The sequence below is a fragment of the Anabas testudineus genome, chromosome 24 (genome assembly GCF_900324465.2).
Source record: "Anabas testudineus chromosome 24, fAnaTes1.2, whole genome shotgun sequence".
Classification (NCBI taxonomy): Eukaryota; Metazoa; Chordata; class Actinopteri; order Anabantiformes; family Anabantidae; genus Anabas; species Anabas testudineus.
This window is the reverse complement of record NC_046632.1, coordinates 13,792,510-13,819,725: the sequence shown is the minus strand read 5'-3', so window position 1 is coordinate 13,819,725 and position 27,216 is coordinate 13,792,510. Positions and strand designations below refer to the sequence as shown.

At 38.0% G+C, this 27,216-nt stretch overlaps 1 protein-coding gene across 1 annotated transcript in view; it reads right to left on the bottom strand.

Moving 5' to 3' along the window:
- The window catches only part of LOC113148927 (disks large-associated protein 2-like), a 75,791-nt gene that overhangs the window by 27,758 nt on the left and 20,817 nt on the right, over positions 1 to 27,216 (bottom strand). The window contains exons 3-6 of the mRNA XM_026340682.1: positions 12,037 to 13,193; positions 3,502 to 3,719; positions 1,911 to 2,067; positions 68 to 287 (exon numbers count right to left, since the gene is read on the bottom strand). Coding sequence (XP_026196467.1) covers positions 68 to 287; positions 1,911 to 2,067; positions 3,502 to 3,719; positions 12,037 to 13,193 — 1,752 coding nt within the window. The remainder of the gene's footprint in view (positions 1 to 67; positions 288 to 1,910; positions 2,068 to 3,501; positions 3,720 to 12,036; positions 13,194 to 27,216) is intronic.

Sequence of the window (27,216 nt, the reverse complement as noted above, 5' to 3'; positions counted from 1 at the left end):
GCATGTATAGGATGTATGAGGATATGTAATCTATGCCCTCTCTCATTTGGGGGGGGAATTGTTTTACCTGTTGTGGATCTGAGAGTTGAAGTGACAGTGGAGGATGTCATTGAAGGCAAGCAGTCATCATCTTGGGAATAACCAGCCTGAATTGCACGGAGGTAACTGTGGCTTCGAGTTCGGAACGAACCAGGCAGGTCCAAGGCCTCCATGGCCTGGGATTCTACTTCACTAAAAACGGACTCGCAAACTGACTCAAACTGGCCATTGATCTCAGTCTCACTCACCTGAGAGACAAAAACAGGAATAGCAGTCCTTAATTTTTCCTCTTCCTTTCTCTTTCTCACTTTGATTCTTCCCCTTTGCACAGCAAATATGAAGGAGTGTTAGCATAAGGACATGCCAGAGTCAATTCCGACATTAAACTGAATAAATGTCAGGATTAAATGGAACAAAAGGGCAGATAACAACAGCAAATAATCAGAAACATTCCATTTACCACAAATCTCAAAACACACATGTACTGTATACACTGCTGCTAAATTGAAACTAGGAAGATGAAGTTCCCATTATTTATATTGTAAGTGTAGCAAGACTTCCAGAAATATGCACAGTGCTCTTGGCTGACACTAGATGTTGCTGATGCTGATGTAAATACCATGCAGCATAACTTTGTAATTAGAAAAAGGAGCTATCTATCCAATTTGTTCTGTCCTCTTGTTTCCTATACTTGTCTTTAAACTGTAGTTTTAATATTTGCATCCTGTGTAGGCTTGCATATGTAAAAAATAAAAAAAAATAATACAAGCTATTGCTTAATACAACTAATCATGTTTTTTCATATTACTTCAACATACTAAATTATATTATAGGAGGGAGCTTGGTCTTTTTACAACAGTTTAATTTTATTTTTATTGCCGTTCTAATTATTATCACCCAGATGTAAGCTGGTTGTAAAAGTCACTTTGTCATTTCTCTCTCCTGTAGTTGTGCTTCCTCCTCTCTGTTTCCCTCTCTCTCTGTACTCCTCTGCAGGTATCCTTGGCCTTAGAGCTGTATATCTCCAGTGTACAGTTACTGGCCCTACGAACGTTTCTGCTGTTTCTTGTCGTTGTTTTCTGATGCCTGTTGTTCTTTTCTCTCTCCTCTTTCCACTCACCCCAACCAGTCGAGGCAGATGGCCGCCCACCATGAGCCTGGTTCTGCTGGAGGTTTCTTCCTATAAAGGGAGTTTTTCCTCTCCACTGTCGCCTAGTTCTTGCTCAAGTGGGGTTGTTGGGTTTTCTATATTATTCTGCATACAGTTATATTTTGTAAAGTCTTAAACCTTCAACACTGAAAAGCGCCTTATGATGACGTCTGTTGTGATTTGGCGCTATACAAATAAAATTGAATTAAAATTATCTTTCCTCCTGTCACTCGATCTAAGACAGACAGACTTGTTGGCGTATGAGGTGGTGAGAAAACTTTCATCTCTAGTCCTAGTTGCTTCTTTTAATATTTTACTTTGAAAAACATAAGTCCAGACCAACACTTTTGATTTGGCCCAATTTTAGCTCTGATTGGAACACACCTGTTGGAAGTATAGCCAGGTTGTTCTTTGACATGCATTGTGAGCAGGGTCACAACATTAAACAACATTGAATTGTCTGGAGCTGATTCAGAGGTAAGCTCTCAGTAAAGGCATCAGTCAGTCCAACACACCACAGATTAGTTACATGTTCTGACTTCAATTAAGACAATGACGGCAGTGTCTAGTAGACAGCTGTGGTCCTATTTCATATAGTGAATTGTGGGTGATTTGTGTCTCTTTAATGCCCTCTAGAGAAAACTGGTACAAAACGATATAACGTAGGCTCTCATTCATCTCCAGGTGTTGCCTCTGTGCAGTACATGTGTTTGAGACTCACCTGGCTGACGCAGCTAGCCTGACTGAGGGTGCTGACGGCGCGCATGTAGCTCTGGTTGCGAGAGCGGAACGGTGGGGGATGAAAGGTGGTGGCAGGATCCAGTGTGACACTAGGGTTGGAGCGCATATCTCTTGTTGTTTGCAAGTGGTAGCCCTGGCTGAACAAGGACAAGGGGTAGGGATAGAAATGATTGCACAGTTCAGTAGCCACACATGGATCATAACTGGATCATATGAAGGAATCCACAGTACTAGCTAGCATTTATGGGCATCACTTGGCCTCGGTTCAGTTTAAGTCCTGATTCATAATTCTATCCAAAATCTGCTGCTTGGTGAGTCATCTCTTCTCAACACCAGCTGAACAGCTGCGATCAAGACTGAACACCTTTAATGACTTGGATTGTTAACTAATGTAGCTCCAATGTTCCTACGAGAAAACAGTAACTCCCACAGGGCCCTAGAGAGGGTGTACAGCAAAGTAGTCACTAACTTCAAAGCAGGTCTGTCCATGATTCCCCTCATCCAGCAAGCCCAGGCACATTTCAGCCTGCCCTCCTGAGTCTGACATTGTAAAAATGTATACATTTTGCTGCAGGCTTGTCAGCAGCAATGTGATAAGATGAGGTGCATTCCCTGAGTAAGATGTTGGGCAAATATTGAAGAAGGAGGTCACAAACAAAATCCATCTGGTACTGAAACACAAAGCAGAAAACTATTTTACCTGACATCATGAATCACTTGTGGATGAATACTGCCAATAATCTTCAAGAGAACGTTAATAATGCACTTATACTGTAAATCAAGCCTACACATATAGCCTAGCTCTAAATAACAGCTTACTACAGATGTTAGGCTTACATAAAATTATACAGACAGTAGAAACGGTAACAATAACCTCTGTTCCCAAACAACTTCATTTGAAATGACTAAGAACACTGAAATCTGTCAGGGAGAGTAGCTAATCAAAAATCTGCATCAGCAAACAAAAAAAAAAAAATGTTTTTCTTGGACAGCATCTAAACAAAGCAATGAGTCAGCAGAGGCTGTAGATTAAAACATTTACTGAAGTCAAATTTAAATGATATCTGGATATTTTCTGGCATTTTGACAATAGAAATATGTAGATGTTATTAGCAAAATATGAAGAGTTTTTGGGCCAGAGTGTGTCAACGTGAACCATACAATTTAGACAAAGTTGTGGAACTGTAATATTTTCAGTTAGGTACTGTAATATGAACCTTTGCTAAGTTTGTTCAGTGTGTGTAACTTCTGTCGTGCATTTTTAGGCAGCTACGCTAGCTTAATTGTGGTGTGGTGACCATGTATATATTATAAATTGCATGCACTCTCAGTGCACATATGCAGTAGTCTTTTCTACTAAGCTACACAACACAGTAAATGTGTGAATTTTTTGTGTATTTGTTAATTTTTTGTTAATTTTCTTTCTTCTAAAGCAACCACAGGTATTCATAAAAATAATAATGATAACATATTTTAAAGAATGCCAGCTTCATGAGGATCTAAACCTATTAATCAATATGTTTTAATAAAAAATAATAATAAACCAAAAAAAATGCATAGCTTTGGCCTACCTGTGGGAGTCTAAATGGGGTCTGTGCATGGCTGATTTAAGGACTAGCGCATCAGGCCGAATGGCTTTCTGTGGGGATGTCTTAGGGCTGGTGTCAGAATCACCACTTTCATCATCCACCTCGCCCATAGCTTTGACATAGCTACTGCTGCGCATCCGCCGACATGGGATCTCTTCATCCTTCTCACCTGGGTATCCACTCCACTCATCCTGGGGCACCTGTGGAAACACCACTCTATTACACACCTGTTTTCATGGTTAAAAGTTGTACATCTCTACTTCAAGTTGAAGTAGAGATGTACTAGTGATTTTGCACACAAACAAAATATGCAGGCTGTGAACTAAGCTACAGTTGCACTATTGTAATTTCCTGGTTTTCTGCAAAAATCTCCAAATTCTCCAAAGTTATAAATATCAACAAACAAAAAATTTCTAAGCCGATAAAACACAAATAGTCACAATCTTTCATGTCTCCATTAAACATACAAAATGTTGGTGGAAAATAAACTCAAACACTAGGCTTCTTATGCCACTACATGCCAAACATGAAGACCAATCACTGAAATGAGAATGGAAATGTGGCTTAGAGCTAACTTGACTTATAAAACACCCAAGCAGTGTCAATGTGCTATTCACCAGGAGCATCTGCTCAGGTGAGCCATGCTTCACGAGAAAAGAGATCTGTTGATTTGCATGTTTCTGGAAGGAGTTACAGAGTATCCTCAAAGACTTAAATTTTCATCAATCCATATACTTACCAATTATACAAACTGTCTATAATTAGAGGTAATTTAGTAATATGGCTACACTGCATGGAAGCAGGAGCAAAGCCAAGATTTCTCCAAAAGCACAATGCAGAATGCTCAGTGAGGTGAAAAAGGAAGAAAAAGCTGCAGGACAGGATTTCTTTCAGGATTTAATTGAAGTAAATCTACTACAGAATGTTTTTTGGGATGCTGTGGAATGAGCTCGAGAGAACCATTCACAACAGATGTCCTAAGAATATGGCTAAGGTAAAGCAGTTCCGAATAGATAATTGTCCCAAAACTCCTCCAGGACATTGTGCAGGTCTAAAATCGAAGCGTTTGCTTGAGGTTATTGCTGCCAAAGGTGGTTCAAGCAGTTACTTTTACCACCATCTTTGTCTTTAATGGGCAGGCTCAATAAAGACCTGAAAGATCATAACTGTTTGTGTTATATCAGCTTTAAAATATTGTATTTTTTGATATTTGTGTCTTTGGGGCAGTCACATTTCATGGCCGATTTATGCAGAAAACAAGAAAATTGAAAATGGTTAACATACTTCTTCCATTAACTGTGTAACAGAGATATTATTTGCTAGTACAATGTGGCCCAATTAGCCAGAGGAGTGAGAGAAGTGTATCAGACAAGTAGTCAGATGGTTTTTTATTAAACATAAAATTAAGCTGACTTGTTTTATTCATCTCTAAGCCTTGACTCTGATATTGAACAAGCTCAGTACTTAACCTTACACTACCCATGAGAATCAGATCAGCTGGGCTTTTCTGGGATATGCTCTTGTCTGCAACATGCACTGTATCTTTAATGAAATGAAAATGTAAATTCCATCAATGTAGCTACAGTATGGAAGTTTGGAAAGTGTAGAAAGTTATGCTTTCTGAAAATGGCAAAAAATAGGGAGAGTGGATAGAGTGAAACTGCAACTGGAGAAAAAGTATTTCATTAGATTTCTACAGACTTTGTATTTAATAAAACCTACTTATTGTATGTGTGTTTTTAAGTTGCACATTGGTTTTGCGTGACTTATCAATTGACTTGCATTTATGTATGCTATATCCTATAAAATGCAAACAGAAAAGGGAAGGAAAGAACAAAGTATCAAAATGGTAAAATGCTAATTCAGGGAAATCTATAGCAATTTGCAACATATAGAGAAATAACTTTTCAGAACAATCTCCATAGTCATACCTAACCATCTAAAACTGTAATATTCTAGCAGAACAGCACAGCTGATCAATTCGCAGGTTGCACATAAAACATGAAATATTTTTAAGGGCCTTTTTATTACATCTGTCTATAATCTAATTATCAAACAAATTTTTTGTCTATATAAATCTTGAGTTGTGGCCTTTCTTTAGGCCTCAAAGACAACTGCTATTTTTTATTTCATCAATAAATTAATTATACATTATGTTGCAATACAATCAAAAATTCCCAGTATCATGTTTCAAAGACTTGTATCATGGTCCAGGACTGTGAGGATGAAAAACAGTTTCTTTCCCCAAGCTATCCGCCTGCTCAACTCAGATCCATAAAACAAGTAATCTGGTTCAGTCAAAACACTGTATACCCTATAATATCTAAATTACTGGTATGTCACGGTGTATCTGTGTGTACATAGGTAAATGATTGTGCATATATATATATATATATATATATATATATATATATATATATATATATATATATATTTGTAAATACATCAATATATTTATATGTACAAATGGACATATGCAATTGCATAGGTGCCGGTGGATATAGATATGGAGGGTATATATTTATATGTTTATGATAGTAAACGTGTATGTATAAGTAAGCATGTATAGGCATACACATAGAGAATGTGCAGATGTAAACAGGGGTACGCACAGGTTTGCACATCTATTCTGTATATTTTTATCTACGACTTCTGACTTCTGTTCTTCATATCTACTTGTTCTGTCTCACTATGTAAAAGGAAGTAGGTACATCAACACATTTCATTGTACACTGTACTATGTACATCTGTGCATATGACAAAATATCTTATCTTATCTTATCTTATCTTATCTTATCTTATCTTATCTTATCTTATCTTATCTTATCTTATCTTATCTTATCTTATCTTATCTTATCTTATCTTATCTTACATGCATAGAGGCAGCAGATTAGTAATTAATACCATGGCCATTTTCGGTGCTTGGTTAAAACGGTAATGTAATATCAACTACTTTGTAACCAAAATTTAAACCATGTTTCTCAAAGCACCTAAAGTACTAATTTCAGTATTTTGAAATTTGCATTAATATTTGTATCTATGGCTCTCATGATCATCTAACCTATGCTGTTTGCACTCATCCAGCCACATATCAACACACTACCACCTCCATGTTTTATGGTCAGCAGTGTGCAGTCACTGTGGTAGTTCTGGCCAGGGCTGTGCCAAACATTCTGGACCCCATCTGATCCACACTAATTTATATTGGTTTCATCTGACTAGAAATGTGCTGCCAATATTCACCAGGCTTATTTTCATGTTCTTTGGCAGGGTTTAATCTGTAGTTTTGTGCCATGTTGTGAGTAATGGTCTTCTTTTTGAAAGCTGCCTATAGAGGTTGAGTTTATCCAGTGTCCTTCATGTTGTCCGAACAACTAGTGAAACACCAGTTCAACACATAATCCCAGTGCCAAGGGAGAAGCACTTACCCATCTGTTTATCAATACAAGGTTGTGTAAATAATGAATTTCATGTGGCTTCATTTGTGGTGCAACTGTACCTTTTATTAAGGCCAGTATGGCTCTTTCTATTTCTCACTAAAGTACAACTGCTGTATGTTCACTAGCCTACTGATGCTCTTCTACCCTCTCCACTACTTATGATGCCACGACAGAAAGAAGCGTAAGCTGAGTGTTAGTAAAGCAACAAGAGCCGTTTATCTAGGAGGAGGTATTTGGGTCCAATACAACGTTTAGGTTGGGAACCACCTAAAGCCCAACACCGAAACGGTGCACGTTTAAGCCTAAAAATCACGTCATTGTTGTTGTTCATTTACCTTGTTAAAATCATTTTGAGTCCGGCTTAGCTGTGCTTTAGGCTCATGGTGTGAGTGGTACCAGAGCAAAACTGGAGCAGGATGTCGGGAGATGCCAGCAAAAGAAACTCTAGAACTATCAAACACACAGGTCTGGAGGAGAGGTAAAACCACACCCCGCCTCTTACACTACCTATTCAGGCAGCTTAAAGGTTTAACTTTGACCCCCAACGTTATTGTGGGACCTTTGATACAGGACAGCGAGGCGGCAAACAGATGCAGTAAACTCGCCTTGAATGGGCAGTTTAAAAGGGCCTGGAGACAAGCATTGTTTGTATACTGTAAATTAAAGTCACAGTGTGCAATAGCCCAAGTTAATTATAGATCATCCTTTTGCTGAACATCTTTTGTTAGCTTGGTAGCTCTCTGTAAAATACCCTCCTGGGCAGTGGTCTTGATACTTTATACAGCAGCAGTTTGTATAGAAAAACAGTGATGCACAAACACTGGGTAGCTACTGTTTATTAGTCTGATGTTGGCTGAAGTTGTATGTGGGTGTATAAATGAAGTCTCTCCCATCTGTATTCTTTCAACTAGTGGGTGGCAATAACAAGGAGCACTGCATCCTGTGAGGGAAATGGTCATCTACTGTGGCTTTAAAATACACAGAGACAAACTGAAAGTGGTATGTGTTAAACACATTTTGGCATGTTTTTGTAATGTTTGCATTGCTTCTTCCTGACATGTTTTCTTGCACAGTTCACACATCTTGGGAACTCTCAAAGAAGTGCACTGAATCAAAAATAACAACAACAATAAAGCTTTCTTAAACTGAATCTTGTTAGACATGCCGCTAGTGCATTCTTTATATAAATCAATTGTAGTGCTTCTGTACTGATCATCAGCACAGTTCTCGAAGGAATTTAAATACTGTCTCACAACTGCAGGATTATCAGACCAGTTGAATGAGAAGGGTAAAACAGCATTTTAGAAAAGCACTTATATTACAAATAAAAACATGGGCATACCTTATTCAAGGATTTTTAACAGACGATTAATCAAATTTCCATCACATCACTGGCAGAGATGCATTATGTGTATTTTTATGCTTACACAGCAAATGCTGCCAAACATAGGCCCTGAGGCTAAGGCTGTAACATTTAAATCAGCACACTGAGATTAATGGCACAGCATACCTGCTAATACAGAACACCATATGAACTTGTTAATTAGCTTTGACTGACAGCAGAAAAAAAGGTTTTTTGTCATACCATACTGTCACTTAAAAGTAGAATGTGGTCAAAATTATAGAAATAATTTAACAATCAATTTATATATATGATCACAGCAATGACCTGTAGTAAAATAGCTTTGTATTTATGTTGTAATGTAAACTGTAAACCGTGACCATTCATTCAAATAATCAATAATTAAAAATTTTGGTTACTCTTGGTTAATTATAGTTGTTCTTCCTTCCAAAGATGGAGATTTGTAATGGCAGTGTGTCACACACTACATGGTCTGAAACCATATTGATGTGTACAGTAGTTCCACAGAAGCAGTTGTCCCACTGGACAGGGCAGCCTTAGCTATTGCTGAACAACAGCCCCAGGCACAAGGCTGTCCCTAATACTCTGCTAGTTACTCTCTTTTCCCAATCTTATACTGCAGCGACTGTTCCTATGTCACCATTGCTGAACTGTTTTCACAAAAAGCCGTGACTGCTCTCCTCTCATTTTTCACCTAGAGGTAGAGTAACAACACTGTCTGTTGTTCTTGGCCATACCCCTGGTATAATGATGATGATGATGATGATGATGATGACGACCATTTTCTCCTGTATCAGAGGTGCCAAATGGGGGAAAGTAGAAAGATTTAAAGATGCTAATAATAGCACTCATTGCTTTCCACCATCTAGTGTATTTTACTCAGATGTTTTCCCCAAATGTTTTGTAGTCAGGATGAAAAGGGTTCTGAAGCATTTAGACCATATGCTACTTGAGCTCTTCTTTGAATCCAAAAGAAATGCAGCATGGCTCACTGACAACAGCAGAGTATGGAAATGAATGATGATCTTTTGGTTTGCTAATGTAGTAATATTAGGATCCAAGTTTGCATGTCATCTGCTTAAAAAAAAGAGAAGAGGCTACTTTCCAACCCTGCCTAACTTAGGTGGGTGATGTCAAAATTAACTTTAATTCAGTATAGGCAATTTTCTTTCTACCATTTATCAACTAGGGCTGTGACTAACAAGGCAGCCATCACTCATGGAAGGCTTGCATTAGCTCATTGTCATTATGGTATTTGTGTCACTTGTTGTTAGCTGCTTAAAAGGTCAAACAACAGTACAGTAATAACAGCTATGTTATTTCATTCTTGCGTTGCTGAGATGTTTATTGGCTACTTGTAATGTCTGCAAAGGAAATGTTTCAAGTTGTGTTGGTATACAACAACATAATATAGAACTTTCGCAAGCATCACACTAAAGAGCGCTATGACTTCCTGCTGTTGAACAAAACAAAAGGAGACTACAAGAAAGTATTTAACTTGTGCGGATGCACTGTGTGAGAAACAGATTTTCAATTTCAACTAAGTTATAGACTATTTTCACATAAACTTACAATATTGGTTAACTCAGGTCCAAACATTGCACAGAGTTGTGCTTGAGTCAAATGTGTAATCACACAAGTGGAAACTCTGTGAGATTACAGAAGGGGCAGGGGTGCCTGTGACTATGACTAATATGGGACTGAACAACACTGACTAAACAAACAGGCTTTGAGTTTTTGGGACTTTTACAGATTATTTATTTATTTTCACTTAGTTAATCCAGTTATCCTAAAAAAGTGAAGTATGGGCCAAGTTAGCAGTGAAAGCCCTTCATTTAGGAAATTCAATTATTAAGTCAATCTTAGAAACACTAAATAAAATTACAATAATGTAATACTAGTACAGAAAAATAAATCAAAGACTAATGCATTCATTCATCGTACATACAATTTTATATAAATTTACATTTTTTCAAAAAAGGCTTCAACTGGTAATTTGTAAAATCACAGTGGATCATTGTCACAATATTTGTGAACTGACTCAAAGGTAACTGCTATGACATTTTTGTGCCTGTTAATGTTTCATATTGATAATCATAAAGTAATGATAACTGATATTTTTGATGATATTTCCTTATTGTTGTTTGACACCATATCTGGTGTCACTATATCATCACCATAGCAGTTCGTTTCACATAAGCTTCACCCTACAACATGTGTTGGAGACCAGGCTAAGGATTTGATGCCTACTGAAACAAGACTGAAAACCACTTGCCCACTGCAGACCTGTCCTCATCACAGATAAACATAGACCTAATAGACCCAGACACATAAAAAAAGGCCTGTGTATAGATCTCTCTTCACTTATTCCACTTAATAAAGCTGCTGTAGATGCGCTCAGTGCAGAATGTGCCCATGTTGGAGCTGTAGGTTCTCTGTTTGGTAAGAAATCTGCTTGCCAAATACAAGTGAGAATTTCATTTACATTTTGGAAACCACCAAAAGTCCTGTCACCATTTTCTATTATTTCTAGATACTACAGTAGCAGATTGACATGGTAATCTTCAGTTTACTTTATTCTAATCCTGCACACACGGAATCAAAGCAAGCCAAAAGCCCAAATGCTTTGCTTTTGACTGTTTTGTGTTTTGAACTCTCTGAATATGTCTGTAGCAATGGGTGCATACAAACTCTGCATATCATAATTTTCTTAATGGTTTACAATATTTCCAGCTGCACTGTATATTCTTCTTTTCTTTAAGACATGAAGCTGTGTTTTTTCATTATTGCCCTCTAGCTCAGGTTGCCCTTTATTCTCTGTGTCTTCCACCATGACATTGATTCAGTTAAGTTTATGTCTTCACCTTAATAGACAATGGCTCCCCGAGGTGACTACATAAAAGGGAATCTTGGTTAAATATTTGCTTCACACTCTCATGGACACTCTAATTGTCCTCAGGGGGGCAAAGCCAGGAAGACACTGTATGAATCTGGCCCAGTTTTAGCCCTTAATCAGTCGTGTCCACATTTCTTGCAGGTAATTTGTTTTGTAAAACATATACCTAACATTACTTGGAAATTATCTGAAAACAAAATGCATGTTAGTTATATTGCAAGAAGTCAGCATAATAGTAGATTAGTTTTACTAATCTACTATTACTACTTTCCGCTTTCTGTAAAAAAAAAGCCTTCATTTAAAAATACTATTTCATTTGTCAGGTTACCAGCATGATTGGGTAGTTACACTCCATGTAAACAGAATATAGTGGTTTTAAGGGAGGGATGTACTGTAACAAAAAAACAACAACCCTAGAAATTGTAGAAAGACTAAGAGTGAGATCCCACTTTTGGCGTGTTAATATTATTTCAGTGTAGAAAGTGCAAGTGTGCAGTGGTCAATCTCAATTAAATCTAAATTTAAACCCTTTTAAACTAAATAAAAAAGTGGTGAATTTATTATCACAAATACTAATTCAATGTGAAATACATAACTTTTATTTACTGTATTCACTAACTGCAGCATACATACGAATGCACACATAAAAATGCATTCGTATGCTAATGCTAAGGTGACTGTCAGCATACAATTTAATATAACCATGGTTCAGTTTATATGTTGCTTTTAATATTGAATTCTATGGTGTCTATTCTCCTTTCTACTTTTTTTCATTATTTAGTCATTTACATTTAATGCATAAATTAGGTACCACCCACCTGCAGGTAATGACATGTCCTCGATGAAGGCTTGAGGTCCGTGTGCATCATGGGTTTATCTAGATTAAGTGATGACTTCCTATAGGCCTCCTTGGCCTGGCTGACTGTCAGTGTCGACCAGGAGCTCCTCTTCATGAATTTGCCTTCGGGCGCCATTGCCATGCTCTCACAGGCTGAGCACTTGACATCGTTGTTACTCTTGGAGGTTTTGAGTGACAGGTCTCCAAAATGGTGGCTGTGCATGGAATCTGGGTAGCAGTGGCTGACATGTTCCCCGTGGTGTCGTGACATGACACTGGGTGTGCGGTAGGTGCTGTCGCTATCCAGGTTGTCATCGGAGCTCCACCACCCACCAGAGCGGTGTTTACGTTCTTTACTCTTGCTCCTCTTGCTGCCATGTTTGGTAGAGTGGTGGCCATGATGGTAATAACCTGCTCCTCCTCCACTTCCTATAATATCACCTTTTGTGCCATTCATCTTGGATGATCCCTCCAGTGAGTGGGACTTGGTGAAGAGCTTTTGGACAGAGTGAACAAGGTGTCTAATGCGGCCAGGACTCTCGCTGCGTTGTTCAGTGGTGGTGGAAGTACGCTGGTACTGTAATGTGTGGAAGCCATCGCGATGTAGTGGCAGTTGTTTCTCAAACTGGTCTAGTAAGTTAGCAGGAAGGCGGTTGCTCTTGGTTCCAGCATGGTGGGAGGATGCAGCTGCTGCAGCTGCTGCAGCTGCAACAGCTGGAGAGGTGGCAGAGGCTGTGATGGCAGCACAGTCGTCCCGTGTGGCTGAGTCATAATACTGGGAGCTGTAGTGCATTCTAGGGAAGGTACTACTGGATATGTGGTCAGACGCAGGTGCTGGGGGCATTATGACAGGGGACATCATCATGCAGTCAGAGTGAATGGAGCTACGGGGTGAGTAGCGATGGTGGAAGTCCACGGGGCAGCTCTCTGTGGGGCTGAGCAAGTAGGAAGGGTGGCGAGAGTCCGAGCCATGGTGAGAGTGAAGGTCATGGACGTGGGGGTCGTAGTCCAGGCCATGGGGTAAAGGGATCTGGTGCTGAGGGCGGCTGCCTGATAAGCCCTTCATGTTCCTGGCCAGAGGGAGGCGTCTACCTTCATTGAACTTTCGAGATGGGGACCAAGGTGAAAATTTCGGGTCTGTAAAAGAGAAAAAAGAAAAAATAATAATGAAACACAAATGAGATAAAAATAAGTTGCAAAAGAACGACCTTAAGGAGTTATTTCCATTCCAAATTTCTGCTAATTACACGCACAACCATGACAGATAAATACTTCTAATGGGACACTCTTTACATTCATCCAACATTCTCAATGACAAAAAATGTCTTTATCCCAGACACTGATACTATGTTTGTGTCTGAGACTTTTATATGGCTATGTATGTCTGTATGAGAGGATAAAAAGTTCAGCATAATCTCCTAAATCATTTTGTCCTGCCAATTTCTGGCAACTGCTTAATGTTGAATGACTAGATGAGGATCAGTGAAACATGTTCAAGTCCAGTTGCCATGATGTGTCTTGCCTAGTGCCTAGTAAGCGCATAGTTTATTACATCCAACATTTATTATAGTTAGCATTTATTTTCACTATTACATATTGGCAAACAAATTCATCAAGGCAATTCCATTCCATCCCACTCACATGATGTTCTGATATAATTTACAGTATACAGTATATTTTCCTATTCCGTTTTCTAAAAACATGGAGAATTTCTGCAGAATTCAGTTTTCTAGGGTATCTGTGCTAAGTGAACGGCAGATTTTCAGACACAATATCTGCTTGCAACTTATAATTAGCATCTGAATTATACCTTGACTCAATAGGATCAGTTATGTGTGTCTTCAGGTGGTAACATACCACTGATAGTGTTCTGAAAATTATAACATATTTTCTATTTTTCTCCCTTTACTATAGAGGGATATTTCTTCTCTCCAGACTGTTGTAGGACCAATCAGCAGGCATCCCTGGGTTAAGTTATGCCTTTCATATAGTACAGAGTGAAAATGAAAATGACATTTGCCAAATAAAAATTAGCAATTGGGAAATTAAAAGTAGCATTTTCCAAATGTAAAATGTTAATTTTTATTTAAAATTTTCTAAAAAACATTTCTCTTATCATAGCCATAGGTAAATCATGACCATGACTTCTTTTTTCCTGCATACTATCAAGATAAATGAAGATGTCTTAAACAGAGACTTCTACCTCAATGTGTCGAAAAAATCTGTCCCCATTTTTATCTTTCTATAGAACAATTCAGCCTGTATGTTAAAAGTAAATGATAAAAGCTGCAAAGGAAACAGGGAGACAATGTTGGAGCATCCTGAGTGTCTGCCATTCTCCTGTAATTAATTACTTTACATACTCTGCAGCAGGAAACCCCAGTCTGGAACAGTGCACATCGTCTTACATAACATTTGGGATCTCAGATCTCACACACCATTTCAAAGGAGCCAGAAATAAAATGCACAGTTGTCATGGCAACCACTGCTGAAAACCCAGGAACTGTAATGGGATTTTCAAGGTTGTTTAGGGTGGATCATGATCTCCCAAATAAGGGAAAAAGGAAACATATTATGTAATATAATACAGACCCCTGAGCTTGATTTGAATATGAGATACTGTGTTTGGTGCGCCAATACTCACTGTGCCATATTTTAGAAAGTACAAATTAATGATGAATTGAAGCACAGGCTTGAACACATTCAACTCATACATCTAATTATCATTTGAAATGTTTCTTATGGCTGTCACAATTTAAATCAGTCTGTGTGTAACTATAGAAAGCAGAATATGTAAAGTAGTGTTGTGGAGTTCAATTGAAATAATCACTGCATAGTGAATATAGCTCCATCCTCCATGCTCTTTATCTCTTTTCCACCATCATAGCTTTCTGTTGTCTTCCTAACTTCTCCCTCGCTATCTCACAAATTCACAGCATTTAGCTAATGACATTGACTGGTTACTGAGGCAACAAAATCTGTCAAATTAAAGTTAACATCAGTGATAAATGCGCTGTTATGTATAGTATAATGTAGTCTAGTATTCTTGTGGAAATTGATGTATACAGGCTGCTCTACATTTACTGAGTCAAATTCAGTTTCACTTGCACAGTGATGTGTGAATAAATTAAAAAAGAATAATCTTGATTACAGTAAAGAAGAACAATAGCTGAAGCTTCCAAATGGCTTTTTAAAGACCAGCCAAAGGTTTTAATATTTACTACTGGATAGTAATTTTGTTGTTTCCCTTATTTTTCTGCTTTTTCAGTTTTTTTAAATGTGGGCAGTACTGTATGTTACTGGGTTATGGATAATTTGAAATAGTTCATCCCATCTATAGTATGTCCACTAGTCTTACAATAACCAATAATTACATGTAGGGGTGGAACAGTTCTAAAACTGTGACCAAAACTGCTACACAAATGTGCACATAAGACAGAACGGCAACAACAGCCCTGACGTGCTGTAGTCTTTAGTATTTCAAATTGTTGGTGATTTAATAAAACCCTGGTTCACTTTACTGAAAAATCAAAGTATGAACTAAACTGTGGGTTTGGATAATTGTTACATATTTTGTAATATCAGACTCTTTGCCACACCATTTTTTTACGTAACACATATTTAACTTGTCTGTGAATCCTGAATAAATATCTAGCTTTGCCTTGTTGGCTTCATGGTATAGTTTTATAGTTGCCTTATAGACTTCTTGAATCTTTCAGAGTTGATGGTTCCAAGGTCAATGTTTTGCACCTTATTGTACAAATGTTCATGTCGTAGTGTTATTTTCCCGTTCATACTAGTCAATCAAACTAATTCAACAGTCCTGTAGTGCTAAATGGCAACATGACTATTATGAAATCTGAAGTGCACATTCAAAAGACACAAAACATCTGTTTTGTATCTTTCCCACAGAGAAGTGTCTGCATCATTTCCAGCCTGATCTGCATTTTCTCTCTACAATCACCCCAGGGTTCTGATTTTATAAACTCTCTTGAGGTGGTGTGATTACCCCATAATCAGCTGTTTAGAGACTAATCTTTCAATCCAGATTGGTCTCATTAGATATCACCAATTCATTTCAAGTAGAGACTATTTCCAAAAATCATTTCAGAGAGACACAGAAGGAAGAAAATAAACTGTCAGTGAGATGCTACTTTGGGTTTTGCTGTATCAATCAACAAGTAAGCAGAGATAGATTTTGGCAGCATTTTTTTTTTTGCTACCATTGTTATAGTATAACTTTATTACCTGTGTGTAGTATCAAATATAATTCATATTTACATTAAACATGACAGATTGACATAAATGTAAAGCATCATTACAAAGCAACAATGAGCGTAATATAGTGGAAGATGCGCACATTCAAAGTACATAAAGATGCTTATTGAAAAATTCTAACTCAAGGCACAGGCAGGACAAATTGAAAAATTAATCAGGTGTTGTCAAATCTAACAGTGTGTTTTGTCTGTTAACATTTTGAATTAAGTGATCCCCTTTCTTCTCTAACACGGATGTGAATGAGCCAAATGTCTTGTGTTTAAACACAAGATTTAAAGATTGACGTAAAGCTACTCTAAAGTGTAGCTCTTAGGTAACACTAAAATTTGTGCTTCACAATAAAATCAGAGCAAAAACAAGATTTGTAGGATGTTAAATATTGGTAAACTGAAGTACCCTGTAGCAGATTCCACTGATAGAGCAGGCCATTGACACCTACTACCAATCCATAGTGAGGATGTGTTGATGGGGCAGTGAAGTTACGAGTTCATAATAACTTGGTCAGGTCTGGCAGCACAAGCACACTTCTCGCCCAAGGGAGGCTCAAGTCAACCAATATTAGCAACATGCTGTTCTACAACTTCTACTAATGCATAGTGGCCAGTGCACGGTCCTAAGTGTGCAGGCCAAGTGACATCAAGGCAGGAGATGCCAACAGGCTCAACACACTGGTAAAAAAAAAACAAAACAGTTGTGTCATAGGGATCAGTTGCCCTACAGACAGTAACAGAGGGGAAGATGAATTCCTCAGTTCTGTCTGGGACAATACCACCCACTCTCCCTACAGAGTGTTTCAAGTGCTTGCAAGTTTTACTTCTGATTCTACCTGTTTCAGTTACTAGGAGAGAGCTAAGGTCTCATCACGAGACGTATTCCATGGATTTGTCTGGTCCAAGGTAGTCCTGTTGGGGCCCATACTTCATACCCTTTCATACCCTTCTCAAGATGCACTAACATAAATGCTTCCAACAATGCAAATGATGTTTATTTGCATAGCAAAATGCAGCTTTATAATGCGTCATGTGTTCCAGTAGGGACGCTGATGCAAATACTGTTGAATTCACTGAATCTGAAGATAATGTCTACAGAAGAACTGTTTCCAATGTTATCAAACTGCAAAATGTCAATGGGGGGCTGTAAGGACTGGCTTTGTGAACTCATTTGTGCTCATCTGCATCTTTACAGTGAACAATTTTTATTCAGATTGTGGCGCTGTTGATAATGCATGGAGAGACTTTGCATGTAGAATGGAGGGCAACGTGGCAGCATGAATTAATTTACTATCCCCTGACCCTTTCCTTACTTTGCCAGTGGCAATTAAGCAGAAGCAAAATAATGCAACAGTATAGCAATTTTTTGTTTCTTCTGGACAAATATTTGATCCCACTTTTTTATTTGACATAAAATGAATCTACAGCAGTGTCAGTTCACATGCTGGATAAGGGTTTCCAGGTGTGAATGCAAGAGAACAGTTGTTCTTGGGTAAATACTTGTTAAACAAAAGCTTGTCATGCACGTTTGTGCATCTGTCTGCATGTGCATCTACTTTAAATATTATTTGATGAACTTGTGCTATGAGAGGACACTGAAAGCCAGAAGCAATATTTTACAATCTATTTTTTAGCTAGTGTTGCACTAGTGAATAAACATGCTTTAGTTGTCCTGATTAATTTTGATATTTCTTCCCCTTGGCTCCTTAAGAGCTCACATTGCAATTCCATGAAACATTGATGAGTGCTTTCCTGTATCACAGCTTTTGCAACAGCTATTGTTTTGCATGATCAACAGATTATGTCTTTGCTACCTTAGATTTTCTCCTGTGATGCAAACTGTTTTTTCCTCACAAAGACACCACACACAGTGGGGAGAGAGATTACGACACTCTGCAGGCAAAAGAAAGAGAGAGAGAGGGGAAAGCCTCTGCTTGCTTTGCTCCCTGGGAAACCACTGTGCTGCTGGCTGCTAAGTTAAATCTCTGCTGCTATGCTACAGTCAGCGCCTGGCCAGCATTTCCCAAGATGGCTGCATAAATTGGAATAAATTAGGCCTTCCGCTTCCACTCTAATGTACAGCAAGCTCATGCCACAGGAAAGAACAGAGCAACAGGAAGCTGAACCCTAAAAAATGAATCACATTGTTGAAAAATAACATCCTTGAGATAATTCATTGATCACCAATGTGCAAAAACATCAACTCTAAATCAAGTGTTATTATGTCCAGATTGTTTCCTGGCTCTGACCTCTGAATCAGGTCAAGTTATGTCCTTTACAAAGTTGTCAAACACTGTCATGGTTCACATTAAATATACATCCTTAAGCTTTCAAGGATACTGGAGGGTATGAATTATATGATTGAGCAGCTGAATACTCTTCTGCATTTTGGATTAATGGCAGCAGTAATCCACCGTAACTGTAACTGTGACAGTGACTGTCCCGGCTAATAGAAGCAAACAGTTATGTGTTAAATATGTGTTAACATTCAAGTTTTAAAGAACCAGAGTGAACCAGATGAATCACTGACACTAAAAAGAGTTAGTGCAATATTGAGTGTTACCCATGATGGCTTAAGCAGAAATGTGAACACAGTAATGGAGAAGGGACAAGACAAAGCAGACGAGTTTGGACAGATTTCCTGTGCATTGATAAAGCCACTTCAAACCTATAATCAATATTCATTCTGTAGATTATTGCCCAGATATCCTGACGACAATTACAATTTGTTATATAATGTTTTACATTGCACATGCAGACAATATCCTATGTAGTGGTGGCTGAATAGTGTAGTGGGAATATCACTATGGAAGACCAGGGTTTAACTCCTTGCTATCGACTACCTCTCTCCAACAGAGACAGCAGAAAAGACTCAGTTCTTTAATGAAAACATATTTTGCACACAGGGACAGCAGCGGACATTACATACACAGCTGTAAAGAGCATTAGACCTTGCAACTGAGATAAAATCATGTTCAGTTATATGTAGCTTTGCAGCAGAAGCTGCATTTCACCTTTTGATATCCACCCACTCCCTCCCACTACTGCTCCTCTCTTCTCAGCATGCAGACACTGGCTGATGTTGTAGTGATGCCACACACCCTGGACACCTCGGTCTCTTCTCTACGCCCTTCAGCGGAAGACAACACCAAAAAAGGAGCTTATAGTCCATCACTGCTCACTGTGCAGCAGCCTGTAAATCCTCCCACACTGCTTTGATTTAACACAAAAGATTCTATAGGTCCCAGATAGAGCTAAAACATAATCTTCCCTCAGGGTTTATCCGTATTTCTGCATGCATATACAATACATACTGTCCATTAGCTCGCAATGCAGAGCATTCAAAAGTAGAGCAAAATTAATAACTTTGGTAATTATTCATAAGTACCTCGTGATCTTAATTACTCTTTGAATCTGGCTTCCACTTCTTCTTCCACAATCTAAATATAACAAGTAGCAATGTGAGATGACAAGAAATTGCATAATCTCTTCCACATTAAGTATTCCCCTTTTCAACAGGAGCTAGTCCCAGCTTTTTTTTTTTTTTTTTTTTTTTTTTTACAGTCAACATACCAAAATACATCACCGCTAATGATAAAATATGGGAAAAAACTAAAACCCAGGTGTGGGAGGCTTGAGTTTGGCATCTTGCCTCTCCTCATTCAGGTCTTGTAGCGAATGTTGATGCATTTCCATGGAAACTGCTCATATGTACAATACGTGGTCATTGCAGTAGTCTCACATTGTACAGCCTGTGTGTGTTAGAATATTGAGACAGCTGGTAAACTTTAGCTGTCTTTGTTGCGTAGGATGACTAAACCTCTGTCTCTATTTTCCTGAACATATTGTTCTGAAATAAATGGTCACAGAGTGATATTTGTTATATCCTATTTGTTGAGTTGTATGTGTATGTCATGGCTATATGGCTAGATATTTACATGGCTTTTAATAAGACATTATGTACTTCTTCTCATAAAATTGTAAAAAATAACAAACAGTAAAAAGCTAAATTTACCAGCTGACATTAAACTTACAGTAGCACATATAGCTCACTAGCTGTGGCTGGAGACAGCGATTAGCTGAGACATGGATATCAAGTACAGCAAAGTCACACCAAAGTAGCAACAACACTGGCGGAAAACAGCCAGAATAGCACAAATAGTCAAGTCAGTAGTCAGATGTGTTTTCCTCACACTTTAAAAAGTGTTCATTATCAACAGAAGCTGATGGGAAATAATGTTAGAAGAAGGAGCTTACAGTTTGTATGTAGTGCGTTTCTTAAAGTGACTCAGGCTGGGAAATACAATTCTGCCTTTTCACATGTTTGACATGATCTGTTCTTCATTTGAGGTAAAAAGTCTGCACAGTCACTGTGTTAGACTACAGCAAAGGCGTACATACTCATACACCTGTCTAAGAAGCTTCGATCTAAGTAATATATAATATTTGGAAAGGCATCGGCTAAGTGCTGCTTGTCTTTGGCCGGCAGGTACATCCGCACGGAAACACACAACTCGTTGTGTGTTTCACACATTGGCACACATTGGCCTTTATAGTCACACACAAGGGCATTCTCTGTATGTGTTACATTTATTCTGACAGCAACAGCCTCACTGACAGTGATTGGCAGCTTTCAGCATGCTTAAGCAAAGTCATTCAACCTTAGCACACATAAGTCAAAGAGAGATTATCATTGTCATTGTGTTTGCACAGTAACAAACATATATTTGAAACAATATTAGCAGATAATATTACAGTATGTTAAAAAACATTATCTATACACACACACACATATATATATATATATATATATATATATATATATATATATATATATATATATATAATTTTTTTGTTTGTTTGTTCTTTATGTTTTTAAATGGAAGAGAAGATTTGGGTCTGATACAGCCAACAATTTTGGCGATTCAAATCAAACATTTATCTCTTTACAGCAACACAGATATAAAGACACAAACACAAGAGTCTGCATGTACACTAATCACTAGTTCAGCTGGTGTTGAATTGTTCATTAAAATTGTCACCCCAAGCACCTAAGAGGACGCTTAAGTGAATCAAAAACATGTGTCAAAGCCTCAACACTTAAATGGTCACGAATGTGATCCCATGGTGGACAGATGTTCCAGATCCACATATCCCTCAGGACTCATAAGTGAGATACGACTAAAATGTTGTTTTTAAGATATTAAACAAAACCATGATCTAACTTTAATCCAATCCAGTATCAATTCATATATATATAATACTATTATATAAAATAACATATGTCTGGTGAAGCTTGAGGATCACATGTTAGTTTTGTATTCCAAAAAATACCCAAATGATTCATTTAATTTTGCAAATGGATTCAACTCCAGCTTTCAATCTTCACCCCTACACTTTCCAAAACAGACTAAGTCTAAAGTGTATGTTATATCTAATGACGACAATGTGAGCAGCTATTTAATAACTTAAAGCACCATGAGCTGCCACAAATAAACCTTTCACCTTTAGCGAGGACCTACATGTCAGCTAAAGACTCAACCTCTCTCAGATGCCTATTTTGATCTTCACCATGTAAATGTCTCCAGCCATTAAGATTTTGATGTTGTTGTTTGAGTATCGACTGTAGCTGATGTGCCATAACAAGCTAAATTGTAATGCTTTTCTTTTTACATGCTTCTGCGTCTCAGTATAAGCCTAGCACTCTGCATACAAAGATGGATGATGCAAATTGAAAAATGTTTTCCTTCTTTCCTCGCTGCCAACATGTTCTGTCACGGTTATGGAGAGGGTTTCCACGTGTGGGAATTTAGAGGTGCACCACTCTCTTAATTAGGCTGTTTTGTCATGTACTGCTCCATCTGTCTTGAGCCTACTGCAGCAGGGGAGACAGAGACAGAGAAGGGATGAAGGGTGGTGTGGGGGACAACTCCTTCCCTTAGTACCTGTACAGTCTGCACCAGATTGTTAAGCAGTCACTGTGAAAAGATGAGTTTTAATGATGGCTAACAAAATGTGATGCACTTGAAATGAGAAGGACTCCTGCTGAAGACTGTGTAGAAGATGAGTTAAAAGAATCCGCACTTTGCTTCAGATACAGAAAGGAAACCCTTTTGAATGTAGCATTTAGTTATTGTATTACCATAGCTTTCAAGGGCACTGGGAAATACAGAGGGAATGGATTGTGGGGAGGAAAAATACTCTTGCCGTAATGTGGACCTGTGAAGCGCGTAGCACTTCACGTGTCATAAACGAAAACGCAAATGTCTTTGTTTATATTGTGATCTTATTGCTCATTGGTGTAAATTATTCAGAATAAAATTTTACAGTCAGGTTGTTGAGCAGCAGAGTGTTGTCGAGATGTCCAGGCCAGGCCACACCATTTATCTCACACTCAAGAGATAGTAGTATAAATGCTTGTTGCTGTGGAAACCACCTATCTAATGACGCACTGATAAAAGGCTGCTTTGTGAAGCCAAACAAAATGACAAGACAGGAAGTGTTTTAAACAAATGGGAAAATATTAGGGTTAACATGAAATTAAGTTTAAAGCTTAACTGTAAGGGTCATTGTACTGTGTGTATTTTCAAACATGCCCACCAGTTCATAGAAACCAAGCTGATTTTCATTTGTTTAATAACTGTACCAGTTGTTAATCATTGCATTTTGATGATGAGAGGATGTGAGGTTTGTCCTACATGAAGATGGTATGGCATGGGATACATGCAGATTTTTTTTTTCGCTTCTTGTTGTACTCTACTGTGGTTTTTATCCAAAAGTCATGTGCAAGTTATTGTAGCATGAACAGTAAACGTTCAGCCTTTGGATTACTGTCGCTCTTTATTTCATTTCATGCTGAAAGTGATATTTTCATCTTACAATATCCCAGAACTCTGCTTTGTGAGTCAAAGCAGTGCTGTTTTGTGCTGCCACGCCACCCCATCTGTCACTCTGGTGACAGTTCAGACTGTCAGAAAGCTGGCCGAGGGAAACCTGCAACCACCAGGTCCCAGGGTTCATTACTGATGCTGTGCTTTGACCTTCAAAGTGGATGTACCTTGGTGTACATGAAGTCACACACATAATTACACACAAACCACTTGAGCATCACGACACATCACATACAGTATGTTACCATATGTTACACTGATGAAAGAGGCGAAGAGGTTAGGATGTTGACTGTCATATAGGGTAAAGCTAATCCAGATCACAGCCTAGAGTGCTGCTCTTTGTTCCTAAAAATTTAAATATTCAACATTTAGCCTTTAGTTGCACTTCTTAATCATGAGAAATCCCAACTGTATAGATATCAGTGAAACAATCTGCCAGATTATCTCTACAAATTATAACTTATCTTTTGATTTATGGCTTATTTAGCCTTTTTTTCCATTTGTAATATGCATCTTGATTTGTAATGTCATGCGGTTAAAGTTATTTCTCTGTTAGATTTGGTGTCTCTCAGTGGAATTTGGTTGTTCCAAGACAAGATGGCAACAAGAGGCAAACCTAAAATCTCCAGACAGCGGAAAGCTCCTTCAGAAAATCACTATAACCATATTTTTCTGCAATCAGGGTTAATCACAGCCTAAATCTCAAGCAATAAAATAGCCACCGGGATCACAGATGCTACACTTTAATTTCTCAGCATCCAGTAAACAATAACAACTCCAGGGCTCTCAATGCAAACTGTGCCAAGCAGGAAGAAAATGTACTGGGCTGTCATGTTGTTGTCTATTAATTTATTTAGTCTGTCAAATTAGATGCATATTCACTTGTTGATTTGTTAATTTACTGTTATAAATTTAATTTGGTATTATAGCATGAGTTGAAAAGATGCTGTTTCTTTTCTGGGTATTAATTTTAGAGTCTCCCTTTTAACCTAAAGGAAATATTATATTATTCTATTTGCCTTTAGCAATCGAGATAGTCCTAGTGAACCTTTGCTGCTTCTCTTTAACTGAATAAGCATGTCCATTACTGTGGTTGTTAGCATCACTGTGCATAGTCTGCCAGTAGAAAATCTTATTTATTGATTTGCAGTGTCATTTTAAAGACAGACTGGGGTAGAACTATCCATTCTGTATATGAGGCAGACTTTGTACCTGTCATTTAAATACAAACAGAGGCTATAATCCAGATACAGCTTTGAGATAACTTAAAAAGGTAACTGTCCAGCTGTTGATGTCAGTCAAATGTCAATCATGACATATTGTGAAATAAGAGAGTAAAAAAAGTCTATAACCTAAATTTAACATATTCAAGTCCAAGTCTAGTTCCAAGTTTCTGATTTAGGCCCAAATCTCCCAAATTCACTGCAGATTAATTATCATACCGATTTAATAATGAATGAGGGTTAACAAGTGCGTACAGGAGCTTCAGTGATAATGGCAAGTTGCAAACCCTAGTTCCTATCTCTCATGTTATGTAATATTAAGTGATATTTTATATGCTGTGTTTTATAAAGCTGAAGTCTCAACCAGCCACTTGCGAAAGATACATTCTGAAATAGTGGAAATCCCCTCTGGATGTTTTCCTTTGACTACGGCAACACCTGCATGACAGCCATTGTGGTTCCTTAAAATCTTTAGGTCTGCTCATTTCACTTGAATGAGCAGACAGTGTTAACAACTCGGAGAGGTCCCTTGTGGGGCTTACTGCATTAGGCACTTACACAGTACATATACTGGGCTACCTCCTAGATGTAAAAGACTGTATCGTAATTGAGTGATACTGTGTACTCAATATTATTTATTAATTCACTACATGTAGCTATGAATAAAACTATCTTGTGGCAGACATCTTGTGCATGCTGAAACCCTATTGTTTTCACAGTATGCATGTGCAAAGTAGAATATCTGTGATGGTTGGTTATGTAAAAGAACTAAATTATGATTAACTAAAATGTATTTTTGAGCTATTGCAAAATCATTATCAATCTCTCTGTGTTAATTCACATTGGAATAAAATTGAAGAGTTAGATATGCCTGCATCCTCTCTGAAAGTTGCAAGAGGCTGTGTTGCCTATTTGTACTGTAGTAGCTCAAATGTGTGGATCTGATTATTTTCTTTATTTACTGTAATATTTTTGAAATGATGATTAATTTATGAATTACAGCAGTAACTAGATGATTAATCATTAATGAAACTAATTATGAATTGCAGCCCTATAATTGATGTATATCAGATGCCCTGAAGGAATCAAAGTTGCAGTGCATGTCTGTCACTGTCACTTTTAAGTGACAAACCACAAATAGTGATCGCTTCACAATGTGATGGATTTCCCTTGATAATCTTTTTTTCTCCTGTGGTGCGAGTCCCTTCACTGTTTGGTAAGAAGTATGTGCAAAATAAGGGCAACGCATTGAACAAAATCGAATGACAAATAATTAGAGTCATTGATTCATCTTTCATGCAGCCTCTTTCCAGTGAGCTGACAAAGAAACAACTTGTAGCATGCAGTTGCGTCTGAAATGAAAGTGACAGGAATACGGCGGATATGGCAAATGCAAAGAAAGGCTCGTAGAGTGGGTTTTGCTCTTGGCTTGTTTGATCACAGTTCTTTCTGTCTGTGTCACCTTCTCGAGGATGTAATGCAAGAAACACAAAAGTATCCTATTGTTAGTGAGTGGAAGGAGGTGTAATGAGTAATGGATGCCGGAGTGTGGAAGCATCCTTATACTGTAGGTGATGACAATGTGATGCTGTGGCTAAACTCCTGTACGGTGAAGCTGAGATTTCTGGGAATCCTCTGGATAACAGTTACTGCACCAGGTGTGGTGCAGTGGAGGCAACGAGAGCAGATCCTTGAGGGAAACTGTTTGGGGCTTTGTTTGTTAATTACACCTTTTAGTTCATATTCTGACTGTGTTCTCCAATAGCAGAAACCCCTTGATCACTTTCAAATTAAAGCACTTATGCAAAAATGGTTAGTAATTTATGTATACCTCAGGAAGTGTTTATGTTAAATATACTTATTTTTACATTATAACAGGCTAGTACTTATATGACCCTTGTAGCACTAAAGGATGGAGGAGTTATAGTAGAGAAGGCTTTTTGTACATAAGCATTTAAAAGTATACAAAGGGACACTTTTTTTAAATCAAGGTGCATGGAGCAAAGAATATATTTGTGTGTACACACAGGGCATAGCAACTGGCATTTTGCATTTAAAATAAGACCCTTTATGGGTACGAGAGAGATGATTAGCCTCTTTTTACACAGTGGGATATTGGGAAAAGAAAAGTTGACACATGTACTGAGAAGCGTGTAAATTAAGATTGTGACAAAAATTTAGAACCAAAATACCACAATGAGTCTGTTGCTTCAAACCATGTTTATAAACCAGCCATTTAGAATATGACATGTGTGACGCACAGCACGCTTGGGAGCCAACATAATGGTAATGCTAAAAATGTTTTCACCTCCAGCTCAGAATTGGTATTCCATGCAGCCCTCTCTGCACTGGTCTTAACAGATCTTCACTCTCCTCCTCTCCTACATCCAGTTAATGGCCCCCCCACTTTTCATTTACAATACAAGCTTGATGTCTTCTGACTTAAAAAAAAATAGTGCAGCTTTAAACAGGTTCTTAAGTGTCACGGCATTTTCTTGTTCAATTATGTCTGAAAATGATCTTAAATCCCCTGATCTTACCTTGTCCCTACAGTATTATATGCTGACCTAAGTTGGCTAGAGTGTCATGTTCTGTATAATGATGAATTGATGCCGTAGTGTGAGGTTAGAACTAACTTGATTACAGAAATAAACAACTTGTAACCTTATGCATTAGCGATACTGTGCTTATTAATTTGATACGGAGAGAAAACACCTCCACAGCCAAGACGTAATCCGGGTTTGTTTAGTGTTGTCTGTGCCGCATATTGATTTTTTAT